Source organism: Anolis carolinensis, chromosome 3 (assembly GCF_035594765.1).
Source record: "Anolis carolinensis isolate JA03-04 chromosome 3, rAnoCar3.1.pri, whole genome shotgun sequence".
In the NCBI taxonomy this organism is placed as follows: domain Eukaryota; kingdom Metazoa; phylum Chordata; class Lepidosauria; order Squamata; family Dactyloidae; genus Anolis; species Anolis carolinensis.
The window spans coordinates 210,781,252-210,806,211 of NC_085843.1; the positions used below are offsets into that span (position 1 = coordinate 210,781,252).

The following is a 24,960-nucleotide window of genomic DNA, read 5'->3' on the forward strand; positions in this document are numbered from 1 at the left end:
AATAGAATCACAGTGGGGCTGATAAATACTAGGAACATAGCTGATGTATTCTCATAGCAAATTTAACCCATTGCTTCTTTGCTATGGCCATGATGAAAATTGTTCCCTTGGAGAATATGTTATCATTGGAGGGAAATTTTTCATTGGCACAGAAGAGGACTGTCCTTCCCATTCAAATAACCTCTTAAGAAGAGTACCACACCAGGGGGAATGGGGTTCCCTGCTGTTGTTGTTTATTCGTTCAGTCATTTCCGACTCTTCGTGACCTCATGGACCAGCCCACACCAGGGCTTCTTATGGGCTGACACCACCCCCAGCTCCTTCAAGATCAAACCAGTCACTTCAAGGATACCACCCATCCATCTTGCCCTTGGTCAGCCCCTCTTCCTTTTTCCTTCCATTTTCCTCAGCATCATTCTCTTCTTGAAGCTTTCCTGTCTTCTCATTACATGACCATCTTTGCCTCTACTTCATGTTTGCCTCTAATATCCTTCCCACCAGTGAGCAGCTAGGCATTATTTCCTGAAAGATGGACTGGTTGGATCTTCTTGCGGTCCAAAGCACTCTGAGAATTTTCCTCCAACGCCTGCTATCTGAGCATTTATTTCACCTACCACGCTTCACTTCGTATTTACATCTTTAAAACTTGCCTTTTAAATGCATATTTTTAAAAATTCTCATTGATACAACATGTCTTCTGCATGAAGAGGGTTCCCACTTAAATCTCTGATAATTCCAGGTACAGCTGAGAATGTCCTGTGTCTGAAATCCTAGAAAGTACAGAGAGTACTTAGACTGATTACAGTTTGACTCATGTTAAGCTTCATATGCTGAAAAAGTAATGTGCAAAGAAGTCCTTTACACATTATTTCTGAATTAGTGACCAGACATACAGAAATGGCATCATACAACAAAAGCAAAAACTGATTTCTCTCATGTGAAATGCTACAGCAAAATATAGACTGGGTATACCAAATAAAGTATGCTGAATACTCTGATCAGAGCTGTCTCTGATACACCACAGGAGTGCCCCCAATGCTGTTTTGCTGTCCAGATGGCTGGCCATGGAGCTGCTTTCTGCCTGGTGACACGTTGGTGGGGCTTTTTGATGTGTGGACACTGGATCGCTCTGCATCCATTCCAATCCATGGGATTACTCTGGAGTTTCCTGAAAGCTCCTGAGTAACTTCCTGTTCTTCTTGTGTCAGATTGACAGCTAGAAGCAGCACTTCTGCTATGGCCTTATGTGTGTGGACTTCTTGCAGGAGTTTGGGATGACTAATTTTTATTTGGCCCATGTAGACACAGTCCTAATTTCTATACTGTATTCCTAGCTGTCTGCAACTTATACAAACTTATACAACTTATGTAAATTAAAACTGATACCAAACAATAATTAAGTTATGATTATTTTAAAAGCTGGAACTGAAATAATATAATTTCCTATCAAAGCTCACACAGCAAAAGTACATTTTGTTATCCTCTTGTATGGGGGTTCCTTTTTTTTTTTTTTCCTTTTCTCTCGTCTTTTCAAGGCTGCATCATAGGACATTGAAGCATATGCTCCATGACATTCCCCTTTCTTGTAATGACCCACGTGCTATATAACATGCTCTGCAAATGAAGTCATAAAGACAAGAGGCCTTCACCCTTCACTTGCCCCATTAATCCACATTTGGTTATACATTGGATGTGGCCAATTCATAAGAAGCTTACTTGTCCACCCATAGATCTCCCAGGTTTAATATTAAGTGAATCTTAAGTGCAGGCTGCATGCTCAGAAGGGAAGCTTTGTGCAAGAATTGACTATGTAGTGAGCCTGGTAAATTTTTGATAAATTAAGTACTATATGGTGGCCTTCCCTAATTACCTTACAGCCATAGTTGCTTTAAAATTCCAATCGGTTATTGACACCAAAGCAAAAGAGGAGGGGGTGAACAATGGATAGGATTTTTCCTCCAGCCCCCATCCCAGAGCCTTTCAAGTGGGATTTATCCTTTTTGTTAATTCAGTACAGCCATTATGCCCTTCATATGGGCCAAATACAATCCCAGGATTAAAATGCAGACATTACAATTATCCATGGAAGACATAGGATTAGTCCTCCCCAACTTCTATTGATACTACTTAGCAGCACAGCTGCAGTGCTGTATGCCATGGTTTAATTATGATAAGACATTAGTATCAGCAATCAGGGTTTCCCAATCCAGAAAGTCTTTTCTACAGTCATCTTGTGGTGCGGTAGAAGCACAGTACAGCCAAAACAATATGATCATAACATACCTAAAGAGGGGGGTATTATCTTTGGAATAGCATCATCATTATCATCTTAGCAGCATCTTTTAAAAAGTGCATTATGTAGATATTCTGGAAAGTTGAAAGAAATGCCAGTTAATACCTCACCCTAGTCCCCTGTTCCCAGATGTAGAGGTTCAAGAGGAGAAAAGACTTGGTTACTATTGTTGTATTTAAAAAGCATCTCTTCCACAACAGATGCAGAGTGAAAGAACGAAAGAACACTAGACTTCATGTGCTAAATAATGGTCAAAAGCAATTTTTTTTTCTTTTTAAGCCCAATGCATTTCAGCTTTTGCACAAATTGGCCTTTTTCAGGGGCTATTCTAAAAAATAAACAGGAAAAGCTTTTACTGTTTGTATAGAATTTGAGACACCATAGAAACAATGCTTTTAAAAACTGTTTCTTAAAAGTATTACAGCTTCTATTGTACATATAAAGCTATGCATACCAATCTTCAGACATTTCTAAAGTTGTAATATGCGCTTTCTATACAAGTGGACCATTAAATATATATATTTTTTAAAAATTATGGTCTTTCAGTGAGTTCTTGTTTATAGATGTTTTAAAAGATGACTTCTATCAATGTCCTGTGTCTTTTCACTTCATTAAGAGTTATGTTGTTAAGTACTGTATAAATAGTAAATGTGTTTCTGTTTATTTCATAATAGCTCCTGAGAAAAGTCTAATTTGTGATAAGGCCACAACCAATTGGGCTTTTTAAACAATAAAAGGCTTTGACCTTCATATAGCACGTGGAGCCTAGTCTTCTTTTAGTCTTTCACTTCAATTACATGCTTTCCACTTCTTTGCTTCCTTACAGTGTATAACCAAATATTAGTTGGAAAATACTGTCCATTTATAATAATCATATAAAGTCACATTGAAAGTTCAGTGTGTATATGTGTGCCTTAACATGCAGAAGCCATGTTTTTGTGGTGAAATGCACTTTAGCAACTTCTGGACATCCATAGAAGCTTATGAAAACTGTAACAAGGGTATCTGAATCTTTAATAATTAGGTTGGAGAGGAAATTTCAACAAATGCTGATTGACAAAGAATATATACTTCCAGAAATTCCCCTTCCACACTCTAGTCCCATCCCATTGTGCATCTCATCATCCTAAGTGTAGCCTCCTTAATTTATATGGTGCTTGATAGGGTGTATGAAAACTTGTTTCCCTGTATCCGTATAGCTACCATCCCAATCTTGAGAGATTTGCTGGAGGCAATCAGGAGCAGTGTGAGAGCAGTGCAAGCAACATCCTGATCTGTGAAGGGCTGGACAGGCCATTCTCCAGGGAACAGAGTTAGTGTGCTTGTCATGTTAAATTAAGTCTGGTAGTTTGGGGGAAAAGGAGAATTTTGTGTATTTCTGTGTGGTGTGCTTTCTCAAGAACTGTCAGTCCCGTAACTCCTTGTCCATAAAAAGAAGACAAGACAGTGTGTGTTGAGGGTGGGGGGGGGGGGGGGGACAAAGCATCACAGCAAGGAAAGAGAAAGATCCAAGGGAGAGTGAGAAGCATTGGTTCTTACCAAATTTAGTTTCCACGTTTTTTTTAGCTCTGCATATTAAAAATTTCAAAAACAAATGGCATCACTTTTCTACATAGTCACTTTCCTTTGTGATACATTTTCCCAGCATCATACCAACTTTTTAATGCCATCAGCAAAAATGTTTTTGGTTGAGAGTGTAGCCACCGATGCACCACTGCTTTCACATCGTCATGAGAAAATCTGATGTGGCTGTAGCTGGATGTCCAGAGAGCTCTGCATCTGTCACACTAGTATGGCCATTTTCTAACATTTCAATCCACGACTCTATAAGAGAGAACTTTATCCCCATACTGAGCACACACACAGAGATGAATTTGTGCTCCTTGCACACCTGTCTACAAAAGGCTTATGATAAAACACTGTTCCTTTTTAGTGTAATTTATAAGTTTTGCTGCCATCTTCATCACAGCATAACAACTCTTAGACAGTCAGCGAGTTCCAAACATCTGACTCATAGTTAAGAAAAGGTGGGGTGGGTGGGACAAAAGGAAGTGAGAAATCTATCCCTCAGAAAGGAAATTATCACGGGGAAATTGTGTCTCATCTGAAACTTTATCACCAATCCTTGTTTCCACAAATTTCTCAAAATACAATTATTATAGGGACAGAAAGTGAGGTAGAATCTTCTGAACAGGAGCACAGAGAGCAAAACAAACACCACAGGGTTGTTAACTCTCCCCTATGCTATCCAAAGCTTAGATAGATAGATAGATAGATAGATAGATAGATAGATAGATAGATAGATAGATAGATAGATAGATAGTACCTGTTCCAACTTACATACAAATTCAACTTAGAATCTATTTTGTTTGCATTAAACTGCAAGGTCAGCTGACTTGCCAGACAGACTAGTCACATGTTTTGGCTCACATCCTTCACAACAGATAGACAGAGAGATAGCTTGGGTTCATTGCTCATTAAGGGCCTCATCACATTGATGAGGTCCCCCATGCCCATTCGCCAGCCTCCATTATGAATTGGCCGGGCGGTGGTGCAATCCCGGTACCCCGCACCCCGGCAGGCTGGCAGCAATGCTTCCCCATCATATGTGAGGAAGCATCACCATGCAGCTTGTCCCCATGGTAATCCCATTGTTCTAAATGGAACATGGGGAGGCTGCCATGTTGCTAGCGCAGCATCGTACCATGCTGCAGCCCCAGTTGAGCAACAGAGCTCCACCACCAGAAGTGAGGCTACATCGTGTGATGGGTGGCGTGGGGCTCCATTGCTCAACTGTGGTGGTAACGTTCTAGGATGCAAAAAAATCATCATGCAATGAGGACGTAAATCTCCAGTTTCCTCAAAGTCATGCAACCTGTGTTCTTCTAGATGTCACTGGACTCTGAATATTATAGTCTCTGCTGACAGATGTGGATGACGGTAGGAAATATAATCTGACAACCTCTGGTTAGCCCACAGTTTCCTTATGCCTGCCCTGTTAACTCACCCTATTCTTGCTTTGTCCTCATCATTGCAAAAGCTCAGATGAACTTATCTAACTTTTAAATTCTGGATCCAAGTTCAGCATGAGAGGGAAGTGGCTTGTTTTCCACTGAACTATTTTGCTTTTGCTGTTGCTCTAAACAATGCAGTCTTATCAGAAGTATATTACTTCAGTTCATCAGTCCCTTACCAAGGATGAAACTCTTATGCTTTCCTGTTCCCAGTAGCAAACATAAAGCAAGGGAACTAGAGCAGTAAACCTGACATTTGTCATTTGGTTATGCTACTAAACAAATCTTTGATGCAGAAGAAGTAAAACTGAATTCAATAACAACAACAGCAAGAATTTCCAGGAAGGATTAAAGTGGAAAAAAATGTTTTTGGATTTCTTTACTAAATCTTTCAGATATTATTAGTTCAATTTAAAAAAAATGCTTTGCAGTCTTCTACAATTCTATCCTTTAGTCTTATAGACACACAGATATTTTGATATCCATGAAGAGGAGGAAATAACTTTGGTCTGAGTGAGTAGAAGACAATTGTGCAAAATAGTGGTTCTGGATTTAGTTGACCCTCCACATTTGGTTAATGGTGCATTACCCTTGTGAAGATGAAAAAAATGTTAATATCTCTAGTCACCCTCAACCTTAACTCTTAATACTGCTGACCACAATTAACACATTAAAGTATAGTACATATATTTTATGCATTTATGAAATACTGATTTAGCTTTGTTTCTATTTTCTAGTCTACAAATGTCATCTGTGATTTTCCACAGCAGGCCACAAAACTGGAAAAAAACCATATTAATAACAAACCTGCAAATAATCAAATCTGTGAAAATTCAACATATGAAAGTCAAGGACCAGCTTAATTCATTTCTGCAATATACCAAAAACACTTTCAGTTCTTCATCTGACTTACCCCTGGAATTGACATGTCTATAATGCTGAAGACATGTACCTGCTATAGAATATTTTTCACTGACTTTTTAAAATTAAAATATTTCTATTTCATATGTTCCTATTGGAAGGTACAGACAATTAATAGTGAAACCAATTCTCAAAGTCCTGAAAGGATCCCAAGGCCTTTTGAAACACTCTTGTGTTTGCCTGGGATTGCATTTGAAGACCTCAAAACCAGCATAGGTATCTTGTAGGAAAATGTATATATAGATATGTAGGACAGAGATTGGTCCTTTTAAATAGCATGAACCATGGCCACAAGACAGAGTAGGAATCAATAAGCCTTCCAGATATTATTGGGCTCAACTCCTAGTATTCCTTATCGCTGGCTATGATGGCTAGAGCCAATGCAAATTACAACACAGCTACACGTAGAGGACTGTGATTCCCATGTCTGCTTTAAGGCTTCAAAGGTTAACCTCAGCATAATTTTGGTTCCAAAATGAACACGCCAGAAAGTGATATCATATATTGTCTGTAGTCTACCACAATTAATAGCCTGGCAGTCACTTAACTTTGGATCATTTAGTATTACTGTCATTCCAAGCTTCCATTAAGCAAAATGTTGGATGGAATATCCTTTAAGGCTCCCTCCAACTCAATAAGGCACTTCTACACTGCCCTATATCCTAAGATCTGATTATCTCCTTATCCCAGATTATATGGCAGTGGAGACTCATATAATCCAATTCAAAGCAAATAATCTGGGATCAGATCCTGGGATATAGGGCAGTGTAGATCCAGCCTAGGTCTTTCCTTTTCTTTCCCCTTCATTGCTTCTCAAAACTATAGATTTGGATACCAGGGCTATGTCGTTGAAGCATGCGTCATCCTCCTTTCAATGATCATGTGTTTGGTCCCAGGTGTTTAGACTCATGATACCCTCTGCATGTCTGTTTTCCACCAAATGGCACTCCCAGGACCCATTTACAATGTAGATGTAATGCAGTTTGACACCACAAACTGCTCAGTACTATGCAGTTGTGGAATTTGTTGTTTGGTGAGTCACCAGTATTCTTTGGCAAAGGCTAAAGACAACTATGATTCCATGGCATTGCAAAGTTTTAAAATGGTGTCAAACTGCATTAATTCTACAGTAGATATGGTCCTGAGATGCCATGCTCCACTGCATGTCCTCTGAGCAACTGCAGTATCCAAATTTGCAGTCTGGCATTGCATATTACAGTTCTGGGAAGAATGATGAGTACCCCCCTGCCCCAACCATTAGCATCCTCCAGCACCCCCACCCCCTTTCACTTAAAAATTGGGGCTTTAAACAGGCAGGCTTATGGATCCATAACGATAGCCGTGGTAGCAGATGTCGCTGTAATATTCTGCATGACTCATCTACTGTACTCTCTGCCCTCTAGAGAAGCTGCTTTTTTATATGGGCGCATTTGCTAAAGATGGAATCAAGCAAGCAACTGCAGGCTGTCAAGTCTCAGACTGTTTCCTAAAAGCATATATCCCTTTCCATTATTAAAGAAAGCTCAGTGGCCCACATATAGGACAGCTGGCTTTCAGTGAGTGGAGACAGTCGTTTCTTTTTCTTTTAAAGCCACACAGCCATGCCTTCTAAAAAGGTTAAAGGATGTTGCTGCAGAAGGAAAAGAGAAACTTTTGTGAGCTTGCCATACAATTGGTTCCTGGCTTTGGATCTTTAACTGTGATGGTAGAATGCTTAGGACTGGATACACCGACTGTGTGAGTTTTTATTTTAAGTACAAAGGGCAAAAAGATCAAAATGGTTATTGTCAAAGCTTCATTTGTTCCTATTGCTCTCATGCTTTATTTTTGTGCCCTGTATTCCCTTTCCACTTCTTATGCTATACACACACACACACACACACACACACATACATATCCTTTGCTTCCACCCACTCTGTTGGCTCAGCTGTTCAGTTTCTGCCGTGGCTCGACTCAATTGTGGATTTTCAATGGGCCTCCTTTTTTTTCTGCATGAAAATTCATTTAATTGACATCTTTGCATAATCTTGTATTTTTATACTTAATGTAGTCAGTTCTCCATGTTCATTGGAGTTAGGACCCCTGTGAAAATGGAAAAAGATAATTTTTAAAAATACTATATTTCCATCTTAGAGAATGCCTATTGATTAATTTCTAGGTCCTCCAGTATAACTACATGGTCAACTTCCACTGGATGGATCACATTGGAAGATCTACAAATATCTAGAGAAATGTTCTATCTAGAGAAGTGTTCTCTGTCTGACTATATTGGTTTAGGTTATTGATGTTATACTCAATTCACTTATACTATGTTTAATTTGATGTTAGATTTTTAAAGCTGTATTCATATGTGGGGTCTTGTTGGGATTTGATGCCAATATTTATCTGTTTTTTGAAGGCATTGAATATATGCCGTTGTTTGTTGGAATCCCCCCCCCCCCGAGTCCCTTCGGGGAGATAGGGTGAAATAAAGTTGTTATTATTATTATTATTATTATTATTATTATTATTATTATTATTATTATTATTATTATTATATAGAAATGTCTATGTCCTCCAGTGTAGCTCTGTGATCAATTTCTTTCAGAAGTCATGCTGGAGGACCTAGGGATTCCTAGGGAGAACATATTAATCAAATCCACAAATAATCAAATCTGCAACACATTAATACCTTTCAACATATCAAGCCATGAGGAGAGGTGGGTAAGAAATATAATTGTTATTATTATTGATGTTGTTGTTGTTGTTATATCTAGACAGAACAATAGGACAGGAAAGTTTCTTTCTTCTCTTCTTAATGCTCTTCTGAATCTTTGTAATTCAGAAGAGAAGAAAGGAAAGAGAAGAACAGAATAGACATTGTGCAAGTAACTTTACCCTTTCTATGAAACCATCTGTGGAAGTTGGTGATCAGAATGGTGGACTAGGATTTCGAAGATTTAGATTCAGGTCTTTTCTCAGCCATGAAATTCACCAGGTGGCCTTGAGCCAATTATCGTCTGTCTGCCTGACTTACCCCAAAGCCTTGTGAAGGAAAGTTCAGGAGGGAGGAGAGCTCACCGGAGAGAAGTCCACAACACCGAACTTACTGGAATAGAAATATATAACCAATAACTAAATAAATCCATCATTTAGAACCACCAACCAATCATGGTGCTGGATTAGATCCAAATCCAGGGCAGACCATATGGGTTGATTGAAAATCAGCACACACAATGGTCAACCAAATTTCCAGATGGCAGGACAGGTTGGTCATGTAAAAGGAGGTCCCCTTTCCCAGTTAAATTCTGGATGCTCAGTGCAAAGTGCTTATATTTATGTATTATTTAAAACCAATCTATCTGGCTCTTCTTCACTGAGCTCAGCATCAGATGCCTATGTCCTTCTGAAATTTGGTTAGTGAATACCATTGGAAGAGACATCTTCATGGCTAAATTGATGCCATTTCACAATAGGCAACCCCCCTCTCAGTTACTGTATTTTCATTTTTTTTGTTATGAAGAAATTGAGGGGGATATTATTTATGCTGTTGGGTGTCCTTGGGGATTTTTTTTAATCTGTTGGATTTACTGTTATTTTTGTGGTGTTTTTATTTTCTACAATGTTGTATTTCAGGGTTGTTGGTTTGGGGGTTTTTCCCCTGTTCTCTTAATTATCAGCCACAATGGGAATATTGGAATCTGGAAAGATTGAAATAGATATAGTGTGAACTCACTGGCTGATATTGGGAATTCAGTCTCAAAAGATGGCAATGACAAATCTCATCTAAATAAATTATGTGATGAAAACCTTAGGATAGGGTTGCCATGAGTCAATGTGTATTTGAAAGCACATAAAAATAACAAAGAAATCAAGAATCCTAGGGCCTACACAGCCTTAAGATTCACAGTTTTGAGCATGCTTCTGTAGCAATTTTCATGTCAGTCGAAAACACTGTATTTTCTAGTGATCTGATATTTTTTATTTTTACACAATCATGCCCCTTCCTACTTGCTAAAAGTGAGCATTAGCTTTATGTTCTATGTATAAAGAAACATGAACATGCAAGACATCCTCAATTATTCAGTAATCCCAGTTAATGTGAAGTGTGTAAAAACGTCTTTGTTGTAGTCTTGCCAGAATACCCCACAATTGTATCTTCGATTTATTAAATATATTGGACAAGTATGTCTGATCTTAGAGGCTAATCAGTAAGTCCTGGTCAGTACTTAGATGGGAGACCGCCATCAAATAGGTTTTAGGTGCTTTCGAGACAAAACCACCTCTGCGTATACATTGCCTTAGAAAACCCTATAAAAAATTCATGGAGCTGCCATACATTGACAGGTGACCTGAAGGCGCACACATACCCATATACATATATATAAGACAAGAGGCAGCACTACATAGCCATGTTGGCAAGAATTTGCATCATAATGTTAGATCTTTTTATTAAGATTCAATTTGTTTCTTTGTCTGAACAGACAGGCGTTAGCATAGCACGTGCCTTTTTGTGTAACTAACCTTCACACAACTCTATTCTTGAGATTTTCAGAAGACTGTAAGGAAAAAGCCTCGTGGGACATTTCAGTTCCTACATCTTACCAATTTTTATTCTACAAAGGCTGGTGGCCCTTCTTGACAGCTGCCTACTAAATAGAAGGGTTTTTTTTCAAAACCCAAGGATGTGATGTTTTAGTAATAAATAAATACAAAATAAAACAATAAACCAACAAGATAAAACTGGTTAACAGGAAATGTCCTCACTGTGAGACTCAGCATTAAATTCTTATTAAGACCTTTGACTGTACTCTTTGGGGATTAAACAGAAATGCCAAAACTTCAGGCTCTGGGATAGCTATGCTTTAAGATAGGGGTCCCCAAACTAAGGCCCGGGGGCCGGATGCGGCCCATCAAAGCCATTAATCCGGCCCCCACGGCACAAGAGCAGAAGGGGGTTGGGCTAAGTGACCCAAGGGGTCTCTTCTCTTACAACCCTTATTATTAATATTAATACTAATATTGAGACTGGGTGGCCATCTGTCAGGGGTGCTTTGCTTGTGCTTTTGGTGAAAAGAGGCAGAAGGGGGTTGGACTCAATGGCCCAAGGGGTTTCTTCCAACACTCTTCATTATTATTATTATTATTATTATTATTATTATTAACATTGAGGCTGGGAGGCTATCTGTCAGGGGTGCTTTGCTTGTTCCTTTTGTGCACTAAGGCAGAAGGGGATTGGACTCAATGGCCCAAGGGTCTATTATTATTATTATTATTATTATTATTATTATTATTATTATTATTATTAACATTGCGGCTGGGAGGCCATCTGTCAGGGGTGCTTTGCTTGTTCCTTTTATGCACTAAGGCAGAAGGGGATTGGACTCAATGGCTCAAGGGGTCTCTTCCAATTGTTATTATTATTATTATTAATTATTAATTATTATTGCTCGGTGGCCAACTATAGTCCGGCCCTCCAACAGTCCAAAGGATCGTGAACTGGCCCCCTGTTTAAAAAGTTTGGGGACCCCTGCTTTAAGAGATCTATCTAGCATAAGGTTGCATCCAGTTCATGCTAAACAGGGTTCAGTGTTAACATTCGTGGCTAGTTTAAGCCATTGTGCTCTAAGAGTAAAGCAGGAAATTGTGTCTCTCCATCACCTAAGTCAAAGTGCATAGCACACTGATCCAGTCAAATTATCTGACCTTCAAGCACATTTTCCCATCCCTGATAATACATTTTTGTTCTTGTTGCTGTTATTTGTATTGAAAATGATAAATATACTCCACCCCACAAGGATGTGAAGGCCAGCCATCCAGATGTTATTGGACTTCTCAGCAGCCCTAGTTATCATAGCCAGTGGTGCAGAACTCTAGGAACTGTAGTCCAGCAACACTTTCAGAGCTACACTTTGCCCATCTCTTTATGTATAACGCTGTATTCACTATTCATATAATTTTTATACATATTAATGAAATCCATAAAAGTAAACATAACACAAAGGAAAGTAAAATGAAAATGTTTCAAAAAATAATTGCCTAAATCCTCCTGGTATTCCCTCTAGGACAACTGATATATATACCTAAGATTAGGTACATTTGGTTACAAGTTAGCCATCCCCACTTTTTTATCTCTGTACTTATATATTTATAATTTTACTCAGACTAGATGTATACTGGAAGTTGTTTTTATATTGTGTTTGATAAAGCCAATTGGCTGATCAATAAAATCATTTCGTTTCGGATTTTTTTGTACTAGTATTCCAAACTATAATATACTCACAAACAAAATTGGAATTATTTACCATTGAACAATTGATTGAATATGTCCACTCAACTATTGATTAATCAACAGGATCCCAACTGATGTCTATATAATTTTGTGTGTACTTTTGTTTGTATACAAATCTATGTAATTTTGCTCCTTGAGATAAGACATTTGGCTGTACCTAGTTGATTTATTTTTATAGTATTTTCAGATTTATTAATGCTGGATGCAGACTTCCCTGTTTTTGAATGTTGAATGTAGTCTCCCTAGAGCAAGAGTGCTTTAGATAGCTTGGAAAATAAAATTCGTAGTCTGTGTTCCTTATGAACTGAAGCTCAATTTATAAAGGAGTCTAAAATATGTGACTGGAAGTTGCAAATTTATTTCTGTTTTCTATTTCTTTTTAATAAAGAGTAGTTGGAAGGGGGCTGATAAGGAACACGATATGCAGTGGATTGGATTTAACTCTTTCCCCAACAATACCAGTGATTAGTCCTAAAGAAAAAGGCCTCTTCAAACATTGTGCTATAGCATGGAGAAACACTGCAACACCATCCAACTATGACATCAGCATCCAGTCACTTTTACCATAGCAATCTGCATTATTATACAGTCCTGCTTTTCTCTGAAAGTGTGTTGAGCTTTTTATAAGGATTCCCATACCAAATCACCCAGTTCATATTTCAAAAGCTAAATGTGCCTGCCATAACACTGACAGGAGGCAAAGAATGGATGTAAATTATGGATTTTTTTCATTCTTGGATGCAAGCACAAATCATTACAATAGTATTCTCCAGCTGAGGGAGAAAACAAATATTCTACCATAGTATTCTCTCTGTATCCAAATGTCCTGAAATGTAGTGGAATAATTCTTTTGTGAAAAAAAACACTTGTTTTCAGCACCCAAAATTGTTTTCTGCACAGAATATAGGTTCCTCTACAGGAAGCCGTGTTTTCTGTGTAAGAAACCCATTCTGTAAAATAAAAAGGGGGTGGAATTAAAGTTTGTTTGATTTTTAAAATGTGATTTTTTTTCCCCTCGACAGAGTAATTCTTTTGCAACATTTGGGATGTCAAATACCAGGAGGAAATTGCAGAAAAATCTATTTGGTGTATTATTTCTCCTGGCAGGATTTCACAACTGTCAGTAAACTTAAAAAAAAAAAAAACAGGCATAAATAATTATGAATATTCTTCCCATCCTTAGTACAAAGATGGTAGTGGTCAGGAATAAGTGGATTTCTGTCTGTACAGCAGGAGAGGGAGGAAAGATATATGTTGCTGAAATCATCAGCAGTAAGGCATTGAAGAAAGAGGCTACTTGGGGCTGGCAGATTTTGTCTGCTTTCATTTGCTAACATTACATGGCCCTAAAACAGTGATTTTCAACCTGTGGGTCCCCAGATGTTTTGGCATACAGCTCTCAGAAATCCCAGCCAGTTTACCAGCTGTTAGGATTTCTGAGAGTTGAAAATCAAAACATCTGGGAACCTACAGGTTGAGAACCACTGCCCTAGAAAAAAGTGTGACCAATAGCAAAGTGCACCAACAGGATTCTGACTTAAATGTAGACCAGCAGAAGACAGCAGAAACCAGATATATTTAATGCATGACAAAACAAGATTTCTAGAAGTTGAATTCATAGGTTTCAGAAGAAATGGTCCTTGTTTTAAAAGAGTTGCTCTTTGTAGAGTCACCCATCCCAAGAAGGTGGCACCTCCGTAAACATGTCTCTGGATGTGGCTAAAATGAAGCCAACGAGGCTATGGCTAAGTAGATCTTAGGGAAGAAGGAACGGATACAAACGATGGAGGCATAAAGAAAGATAAAGTTAGGACAAAAGGGGCACTTGCAAGTTCAAGCAGGGAGGATGGTGGCAGGCTAGGAAAAGACATGGGGATGAAGCCGAACTTGGAGAAGTATTTTATTTAAAACTATAATCCCCAGCATCGCATAGATAGCATAGGCAAGTGATTGTGCTGGTTGGTATGCTATAGTCCAAAAAGGTTGCTTTTTCAACCCAGGAGTACAACCAGTTAGGGATGCTAAGAAAGAAGTGAGTGAACAAATCTGGGAGTTTTGCTTTCTTTCAAGTTCATCACAAATTCTTTCCATTCTATTTATGAAGACACTCATGAATTTCCATGAATGATTTTCTAAAAAATATATACACTGCATGAAATTCTCAGCTATACCTGAATGGAAAAGGTGAAAGAGATAAGATAAGCAAGAAAAGAAAAGAAGAAGCAAGTCAGGTACTCTAACATCACATTAGAGCTCTAAAGCGGAGGTTCCTATTTCCCAGTTGCCCAGTTTGCTCCTACAGAATTTTGGGAAATGTAGTTTAGGGCAAAATCTTTGGAATTCTCAGTCAGAGAGGTGTTCAACTTCCTTAAACTACATTTCCCAGAATTCTGCAGGAGTAAAACAGGCGATAGGGAGGCTCAGACCTGTGCTTTATAACTCTAATATGATATCGTCCTAAGCGTTACAAGATATATGCATCAGCCTAAGGTTTAAGGTCTACTGGAAGGACTCTCCTCTGTATCCCATTAATTAGAAATGTATGTTGTACAAAGTCATGTGAGACTTTCTCCTCAGAGGCCTGATTGAGACCAACATCGTTGCTGTTTGAATACCAGGTTAAAAAAAAAAGATTGTTAATGAAAATATTTGGGGACCTGATTGGTTTTACAAAACTACACATGGTTTTAATTGATTTAATTTTTTACCTTTGTTAATTGCTTAATTAGTTATATCCTTTTAAAATTATTTAATTGTGTATACAAGTTTATATATACCATTTTAAATTTGATTGTCTTTAATGTGTGCTGCACTGAGATCTTTAAATAAAATGCAAGATCTAAATATTTAATGATGATAAATAACAATACAAATACATACTTCAGTTCAGTTCATCTCTGGTTTCAGCTGAAGCCGGAGTTGAACAGACGCAGGAAAGCAGGATGGGCCGCTTACAATTCTATTAAAGCTTCTGCAGAGTCAACCGGAAATAAATCTCTATGAACTCAGTTGTTCGACATGACCATGTTACCAGCCCTATGCTATGGTGCAGAGACATGGACAATGACGGAGGCCCTTTTGGAACAACTACAGGTCGCACATCTCCCTCAAAAGACAGCTCATTGAGATGTCTCTCCAAAAGCAGAGAGAACGCACTGCACAATGAGGATGTTTGAAAATTATCGAAAGTGAAAGATCCTCTACGCCATGATGCCAAACTCAAAAATCACTTTGCAGACTACGTGATGTGCAGAACAGATGGGCACTGGAGCAATGCCACAGCAACATGGTGCCCGAGGAGATAGACAAGACCTTTTGGTCATCCTCCCACTCAATAGTCTGATGGATTCCATATGGCGTATAATGTGAGAGATGAACATGGTTGCACAATGGTACACTGGTCAACTCCTGCACGAAATAGATACGACTAGAGGCCTTTGGAGAAGATGTTGTGATCCATGCGAAAGATGAGGAACGGATCATCTAAGTGACTAAGTGAAATGAATACAGATGAAGGAATCTGAGGCCCCTTCCACAGCTGAATAAAATCCCACATTTTCTGCTTTGAACTGGGATATATGGCAGTGTGGACTCAGATATTTCAGTTCAAAGCAGACATTTTGGCTTATTCTGCCTTGATATTCTGGGTTATATGGCTGTGTGGAAAGGCCCTGAGGCTGAGGGAAAAGAAAAAGAAGCAGGCATTTCACCACATATGTTAACTACAGTATAACCTTTATTACTACATTCCCATGGAACATTTCTGATATTTTGTGACCATCTCCTTAGGACAGATTCAAGTATTTCTGTTTCTCTTCTTTCATCTCAAGGCAGTGGCTTTGACAAATAACAGTGGTCGTTTTGCCCTGTTGACATTAATCTGTCGACCTGTCCTTTTAAAAAGCTTAAGCAAATTCCATATCTGTAAACATATAAACAGCTATTTCCATTTGCATCAGCAGTAACCGCAGCCTATGATCCTTTTTATTTATACTGTGCTCTTGTTCTATAAACAGATCTATTGATGCAAAAACGAATCTGTCTCTTCTCCCAACAAAGTAAATTTAAAGGGAAATGATTAAGAGCCGTTTGGGGGGGGGGGTGCGGTGCAATTTTTCACCATTTAGAGGGGTTTGGGGGTCAGATGTCACCAGTATCCTTTTGCTGCAAAAGCTGCATAGGCTGCCAATATATTCCAGGCACAATTAAAAGTCCTGGTCTGCCATATATACAAATTGGAGTCAGGCTGTTTAAAGGACCATGTTGCCCTTTATGAACTCAGTAGAGCCCTTAACAGCGTACGGACAGGTCTTTCTCAGTGGCTGCTCCCAGACATTGAAAAACACCCTCTTTAGAAAGTCAAGGAGGGCCCATGCACATGCCTGCCATCCCTGTAATTTCTTAATAGCCCGACAATTTGTTCCTGATGCTCACTATTTATTTTATGAATGTTATTTTACTGTTATTGTTTTAATTATATATGCTGTCGTCGTATTATTTTATCTGTTGATCAGGCTTGGTCCCCATGTGAACCACTCCAAGTCCCCTCAGAGAGATGGAAGTGGGTTATAAATAAAGTTGTTATTATTATTATTATTATTATTATTATTATTATTATTATTATTATTATTAATCCTTGCTGTCTTTCCAGCAGCTGGTCAAAACATTTCTGTGCTGCCAGTCTTTTAGAAACTAATGAAGAAATTGGGCTTTTAATGCTCTCTGGTGCTGTTCTTAAGTTTTTTTAGTGGGTTGTATAGAGTTTTTTTTAAAGGCCTTTTAATAAATTATATATACATTTTTGTATTTTATAGTTTTATTTTAACTTTGGTATTTTTTTAAATTGTTGTTACTTATCTTGAGTCCCATTATCAAGGAAAAGGCAAGAAATAAATATTATAATAATAATAATAATAATAATAATAATAATAATAATAATAATAATAATATTTTACTATGCGTACTGCCATTGGTCAGACATTTCATTACTCCTTAAATATGCTTTGTGTATGTGAGGCCACTGTAGGCAATCAGAGCAGGGGGAGAAAGTCCATTCTCTAAGGCTATGTAGGTAATAAGACATTGTGGAAATAGGCTACTCAGTACCAACAGAAAAATTATATCCAGACTAAAATCCTACATTATGCGGTTGGAGTGTTAGTTTCCACCAGTATATTTACAGCATGTGGTATCCAGTGATCCCTCTGTCTAGTTGTTTCTGCATTTGCACAGCAACAGGGAAGGCACGGTCAAGCACAGATCATTTCCTAGCGACTGATTGGTTGTAGAGGTGCAACTAGGGACACTCCAGTTGCTCTTGATCTTAGAGGAGGAAAAGGAGTTATTTCCAATCCCAGACTAAAGCTATTCCTCCCTCCTTCAGTCCTCAAGGGCAACTACTATGGGACAGAATATACCCTGGTAACTCATTAGTGACCCACAAAACAGATCTACATCCATCAGTCCCTTGGCTACTTTTTGGGAAAGAGGTACAGAATACCTCTTTCTACAAGATCTGACAAAGCATATTTGCAGATATAATAGTTACGCCTACATATGTCCTTCATTGGAGGCTTTTAAACAAAGGCTGGATGGCCGTTTGTCAGGGGTGTTTTGAATGTGATTTTTCTGCTTCTTGGCAGGGGATTGGACTGGACATCTCTTCCAACTCTGTGATTCTGTGGTTCTAGATATGTCGTTTGTCTGTGTTCCCTTGGCACCACTGTGCGACCCAAGAAAACATATTGTGCCAACCAAAACTATTCTAGCCTATATGTCTTTGTTTTATATTTATCTATTTTTGTTTCTTGGGTTATTAATGTTCTTTGGTTCCATTTTTTTTTTAAAAAATGCTGAATTTACAGATGTACACACTAGTAATTTGGGTGGGAGAGAGGGGAAATGTAAAACAATTCTCTGAGCAGCAAAGTTGCAATAATAGTACTGGGTTGAAAACACATTTCTCCTGTGTTCCACTGGTAAAAATTACTTGGAAGAGAAATGAATAGACATATTTGTGCAGGCTCAGCATTTTAAAAAATGTAAAGCTATGATAATGAAGTTAAGGTATATACTACGGTAAGTGAGGCAAAGAGATGTTCGTTTCAATCAAAATAAGTGAGACTGAAAGGTAGTACTCATTAAAAAAAACTTAAAAATCAGATATCAAACATTTGGCTCTCCACATGTTCTGAGCTGTAGTTTCTGTCACAAACATGTACACAGGATGGCTAATGAAAAGGGGATTTCGACCTCAAAACATCTGGAGAGTTCCTCAGTTTTTTGCAGAAGGGATTTAACTGGTAGAAGACATAGGTTTAGACTATCTAAATAATTCAGTTTGATAGATGATAGGTTACTAGATAGATAGATAGATAGATAGATAGATAGATAGATAGATAGATAGATAGATAGATGATAGATAGATAGATAGATAGATAGATAGATAGATAGATAGATAGATAGATACTGTATTTCTTCCATTCTAAGATGCATTTTTCCCCATCTAAACATCTCTAAATTGGGGTAAACAAAACTTTTTTTTCCCTTTTGGTGGCACTGAAGTTGGTGTGCATCTTACATTCGATGGGGTCTTAGAACCGAATAAATACGTGATATAAAAATCTGTCTTTTCCTCTTTCAGATGGGAGTTTCTCATGTTGTTTGCTTGTGTGTGTGATAAATGTGTATCCCACAATTGCTCCAGCCCATAATGGGACAGAGACAGGTTGATTTTTCCTCATCTGAAATACTTGGAACCAGAGTTTTATTTTTTGGATTTGGGGGTGAGTGGGTGTTTGGAATATTAATATTTGCATATGCATGGTGAAATAGCAATGGATGGGAAAGGAGTCTAGTTACATATCCAGCCCCCACTGATTTTTTTTTCTCAAGGAATTGTCAATCTGCCACAATCAAACATTTGATGGGGGAAAGGAAAGGGGGGCACTCTTGTTTTTGCTGCTAGACTTACATTAATCCCCTGTAAAAACCTGCCGTCTGTGAAGGGAAAGGTCCAAATGCATCTGTCATGGGCTCAGGAAATACTGACAAGCTCCTGTTGCCCAACCAATCCACGCTGTGCTTGTCCCTTGTTTCCAGGGTGCTCACTTCGCCACTGGCCCAGTGGAAGGAAAAAACTATGTGAGCTGGCAAAAAAGGGATGGGCAAAAAAATGCAGTTTTTGAAGTTTTTTCCATTTTGGATTTGCAGAAACAACCTATACTTTTGTTTTCTGAATGGTCTTATCATTCAGGTACTAACCAGACCCAGATATGCTTAGCTTCAGAAAGATCAACTCAGGCCCCTTCTACACCGTCCTTCCATCCCAGGATCCAATCCCAGGTTATCTTCTTATCTCAGATTATATGGTAGTAACGACTCATATAATCCATTTCAAAGCAAATAAACTGAGATCGGATCCTGGGATATAAGGACAGTATAGAAGGGCCTCTGACCATGCCAAAATGGATTGGTATGAATTAGTGATGAATTAGTGAACTCTGCTAGTTCGGTTTACTTACTCATTTACCTGACTTGCAGCTCCAAAGGCTACACTGGAGAAAATGCGTTTCTCATTGTTCTGACACACAATTGCACCAGCATGTCATTCTCTAAAAATGATAGGATACAACGAGAAACCCTTTAACATCCCACCACTATAATAATAATAATAATAATAATAATAATAATAATAATAATAATAATAATAATAATAATAATAAGAAGGAGGAGGAGGAGGTGGTGGTAGTGATAGCGATAGTGATAGTGATAGTGGAAAATTAGCATGCAAAAATACTGTGGGACTTTCGAATCCAGACTGACAAAGTTTTGGAACACAACACACCAAACCTCACAGTTGTGGAAAATAAAGAAGTTTGGATTATTGATGTTGCCATACCAGGTGACAGTTGGATTGACGAAAAACAACAGGAAAAACTCAGCCTTTATCAGGGCCTCAAGATTGAACTGCAAGGGCTCTGGCATAAACCAGTGCAGGTGGTCCCTGTAGTGGTCGGCACACTGGGTGCCGTGCCAAACGATCTCAGCCGGCATTTGGAAACAATAAACATTGACAAAATTACGATCTGTCAACTGCAAAAGGCCACCTTACTGGGATCTGCACGCATCATCCGAAAATACATCACACAGTCCTATTGGGAAGTGTTGGACTTGTGATTTTGTGATACGAAGTCTAGCATAGAGATCTCATTTGCTGTGTCATACTATGTCCTTGTGTCAATAACAACAACTACTACTACTACTATGACTACTACTTTATTCTTATAACCTGCCTCTATCTCCCCGAAGGGACTCAGGGCAGCTTACATGGAGACCAAGCCCAGCATAAACAAGCAATACAAATTACATAATTAAAACATAAACAGTAAACAGTATAATTAAAACAATTACAACCAGAAAAGTATAAACATCATAAAATACACTATCTAACACTAGAGCAGCAAGGAAAATAAGTGGATCTTGGTAAGGAGGAAAGAGGAGCTTGAAGATGCAGGAAAAGAAGACTTTAGATCTTTCCATTTTGATAGAGAAAAGAATCATGGTTCTATTAAACTGAAGAAGCAGAACACTTTGTTTGACACAAAGTGATTTAGTTGGCCATACTTGTTAGAGGCAAGTGTTGTGGTTCACTGAGATTCATATTTCCAAAGTAGGCTTTTGTGAATTTAATAGATTTATATCTCTTTTCTCCTTTGGATCAGATGTTAACAGATAATACCATTAGATGTGAACTATTTGCAGTGATAGATGCCAGTGATTATTAATATCAACAGATTATTTTTCTGCTCCTTCTTTTAAAGAGAAGTTACATATTTATTTATTTATTCTTTTCCCCCCACATGTTTTCTATTGCAGGTGACCACAGCTTTCCCTGGGAGTCCAGGACAAATAACTCTGCATACAAAACCATTCCTGATATGTGGAGGTGACGGATTTGTTCATTCCAACTTTGATGGGTGCATCGATTCAGCCATGACTATAGTGGAGGCTTTGAAGTCCAGTTTGTAGATTTTTTTTCTTCATATCAACTTATTTTTATGATGAATTATACATTAATATACTGAAACATGGTGTACTTGTCCCTTATTTTTAAGAAATAAATCATGACAAGTCTTTAGATGTTTCACAGATTTATTGCAGTACTAGTTGCTTATTTGTTCTGCCTTGAGGATACCAACTGATGACTTTTCGAGCTTCATCAGGTGTAAGAAATACATGAAGAAAGACAGCATGCTTCTGACTCCATCAATATGATCCCCTGAAATAGGTGAGAATTTACTAGGCTTGGGCCCAAATCAATTTGAGCAAAACTGATTTGTAATATTTGGTGGTTCGTTTTATATAATATCCAAAAACAGAACAGGGAGGAGGGAGCCGCAAAGCCCAGCAAAACAGGGAGCAAGATTTTATTGGTTCCTGGAGAGGAAGGAGTTAAGTCTACAATATACCTGAGGCAGGGATCTGCCATATCTTTTCTCCCTCCCTGGTGGCAGCAGTCCATCCATTTCTGTTTGGAAAGTTTCCTATGCTCTTCCAAAGAGGGCCCTGCTGGGAACTCGCTTTCCCAGCAGCACTTGCATTGGGCGGGCGTTGAAAAGTCTCTGAGTTCTTCTCAAAGTATGATGGAAGCTGAAGTTTTTCTCTCTCTCTGTTTCTCAACCAATAAAAGACCTGGTTGTGTTCATGCTCTGATTGGCTGAGAATGGACACAACTGGCAACTACAATTTCTAGAACCCTCTCTTGAAGTTTGTCTTTAAAAAAAATGTTATGGTTAAACCTTAAAATAATTCTTAAAAATCAGTAGATTGGTGAATTGTTTTGAAACCTGGCAGGCCTGCAGTTGTAAATGAGGTTTCATGCAGATAGGCCTTAAAATGACTGAGGTTTGAGGCTTTAAAGTTTACCATTGTGGCCGATGGGCTAAATCTTTGCTGAATGAAAACCCATTTGAGTAACTTCCCAGTAAATAGAATGTGGGGTTAGCCGACAATGGATCCCGAAATGGCATGCCTTTTGTCTGAATTGCAGACCTCTAGAATTTACCACCTCGAATTTGGAATATTGTATTCTTATTGTTGTGTGCCTTGTAGTCATTCCTGACTTATGGCAACCCTAAGGAAATTGTGGGGTTTTTGGGGCAAGGTTTGTTCAAAAGACATTTGCCCTTGCCTTCATCTGAGGTTGAGAGAGTGTGACTTCTCCAAGGTCACCCAGTTTCCATGTCCAAGTAGGAATTCAAACCCTGATCTCCAGGGTCCTAGTTGAATACCCAAACAACTACACCACACAACATTGGCACGCATATTGTATCATTAGAGAGCTACAAAAGAAGCCTTTTGTGTTCTATGATTCTATATGATGTGATTGCAAAGTATCAGGAAGTACAAAAACTGGGCATAATATTTCCTTGTGCAAGATAAAAGGGAGAAAACATTTAGAGCCTGTCACAGTAAATTTTAATCTTATCCTTTCTCAGAACCATTGAACCATGTAAATAGTTGAAAGGAAATACCATCTTGTGCTCTTTCTTCCACATTTAAAATAGCTGTATGACTCTGGCGTATGAAGCCACTTTTATTCATTCATTTCTTTGTTTATATGAGGACAGTTCCATACGGTTTCTCTCTTTTAAAAGCTCAGAGTAATGTAGTTATACAATTTAAACAATAAAACCAGTAGCTAAAATTAATGAAACAGGACATTCTAATAAAAGCAAATTATTAAGTGCCAGGCGTCACTTAGTTCATGAGATTTTGGGAGTAGAAAGCCAAGGCAACCTTTTAGCAAACAGATGTGTTATTAACCGAAAGAACAAGCACTGGAACTCCACCTAATCTCAACACAGGGATGATGACCACTAAAAGCTCTTCTATACACCACATCCATGTCTTAGGATTTTATCACACAAGGAAGCGTTATTACAGCAGGATAAAAGCATCTGTTGGTGGGGCTTATCACACGACATCTTGGCTATCTCATAGTCATGACTGGGCTGTCTCTTTTCATTGATGGGAAAAACATCAATGAATTCAATATTGCTGTAGTTCCATTGTTCTTACCTGTAAGGAAGGTCTTGGGAGAATGCTGAATATGTGATTGCACAATCGCAGCAAAACAAGGGAAGAAAAAATACAGTACCTATGCACTGCTAGGGCAAACACTGAAGCTGTTCAGAAAACTGATCACACAATTGGATCACGGTGTGAAATATTGTTCCAGAAACAATGTAATCGCAATGCGACAAGCTAGTGTGGTAAAATCCTCACTGAGTCACTCATAGTAAGGATGGTCCCTTGTACTGTATACACTTAGAGTAAAGTCTGGAGTGGCCTGTACAAAAAACCAGATTTTTCTTGGTAACATGACATGTTTCCACACTACACCATTATTGCACTTCCAATTAAAGAAAAGCATAAGGCAGGTGAGAGAAAATTTCATGATTCCACTGAAGATTATAGTTTAGTCTATTTGGGCATCCAGTTCTGTGAAATTATAGCATTTAAACTTCCTAACCATTGGGTTGTTGTGAGTCCTCCAGGCTGTATGGCCATGTTCTAGAAGCATTCCCTCCTGAAATTTCAACCACATCTATGGCAGAAATCCTCAGAGGTTGGGGGGTCTGTTGGAAACTAAGTAAGTGAGGTTTTTATATCTGTAGAGTATCCAGAGTGGAGGAAAGAACTCTTGTCTGCTTGAGGTAGGTGTGACTGTTGCAATTTGCCACCATGATTAGCATTTTAATGGCCCGCAGTTTCAAGGTCTGGCTGGTAGCTGCCTAGGGGAATCCTTTGTTAGGAAGTATTAGCTGGCCCTAATTGATTCTTGTCTGGAATTCCCCTGCTTGACTAATTCCCACCACTCCAAACATTAGGTATGCTGATTGTGACTGATGGAAATCCAGTAACTCCATGGCTGCTTTAATGAACTATTATTTGTCAAACTTTGAATATCTGAAGCCGTTAATTCTGACTAAAATGAGAAGAACCATTCATTCTTATGCCCAAATTGTGTGTGTATGTGTGTGTGGAAGTTCTAAGATTCCTTCATGCCTGACAGCTATTATAAGCAAGCCCGCAGCCAGAAAAAAAAATTGGGAGGGGTTGAAACTTTTTTATCCAAGATGAAAACGTTTCCACAATTGGCAGAAGTTTATTTCTGTTTTCTTCTGCTTTTGTCTTATTTCCTTTCTCATGATGACAGGTTACATCAAGACACTCTCCACTGTGAATTAGCAAGAAATTTTCAGCCAAGCACAAGTTATTCTGATGGTACTGTTCTTTGATGTCCATTGAAGACTTATTGCATTTTTCCATTGCATAAATTGTTTAGCAACCAATGCACCAAGCTTCTGATGACCACCTTTACCCCCAACTTCTCCTCTAAACACCACACAGTACTTACAGAGTGCACCTTGTAGATGAAATGAGTAGGCCAACCA

At 38.4% G+C, this 24,960-nt stretch overlaps 1 protein-coding gene across 3 annotated transcripts in view; it reads left to right on the forward strand.

Moving 5' to 3' along the window:
* The window catches only part of rnls (renalase, FAD dependent amine oxidase), a 172,173-nt gene extending 150,535 nt beyond the window's left edge, over positions 1-21,638 (forward strand). For 2 of the 3 annotated variants that reach the window (XM_062977481.1, XM_062977482.1), the window contains exon 7: positions 21,377-21,638. In XM_062977481.1, coding sequence (XP_062833551.1) covers positions 21,377-21,529 — 153 coding nt within the window. In that variant the 3' untranslated portion in view covers positions 21,530-21,638. Of the gene's footprint in view, positions 1-8,815; positions 8,928-21,376 lie in introns of all 3 variants that reach the window. The other variant, XR_010005015.1, reaches the window with a different exon arrangement.
* The last annotated feature ends 3,322 nt before the right edge of the window (positions 21,639-24,960 follow it).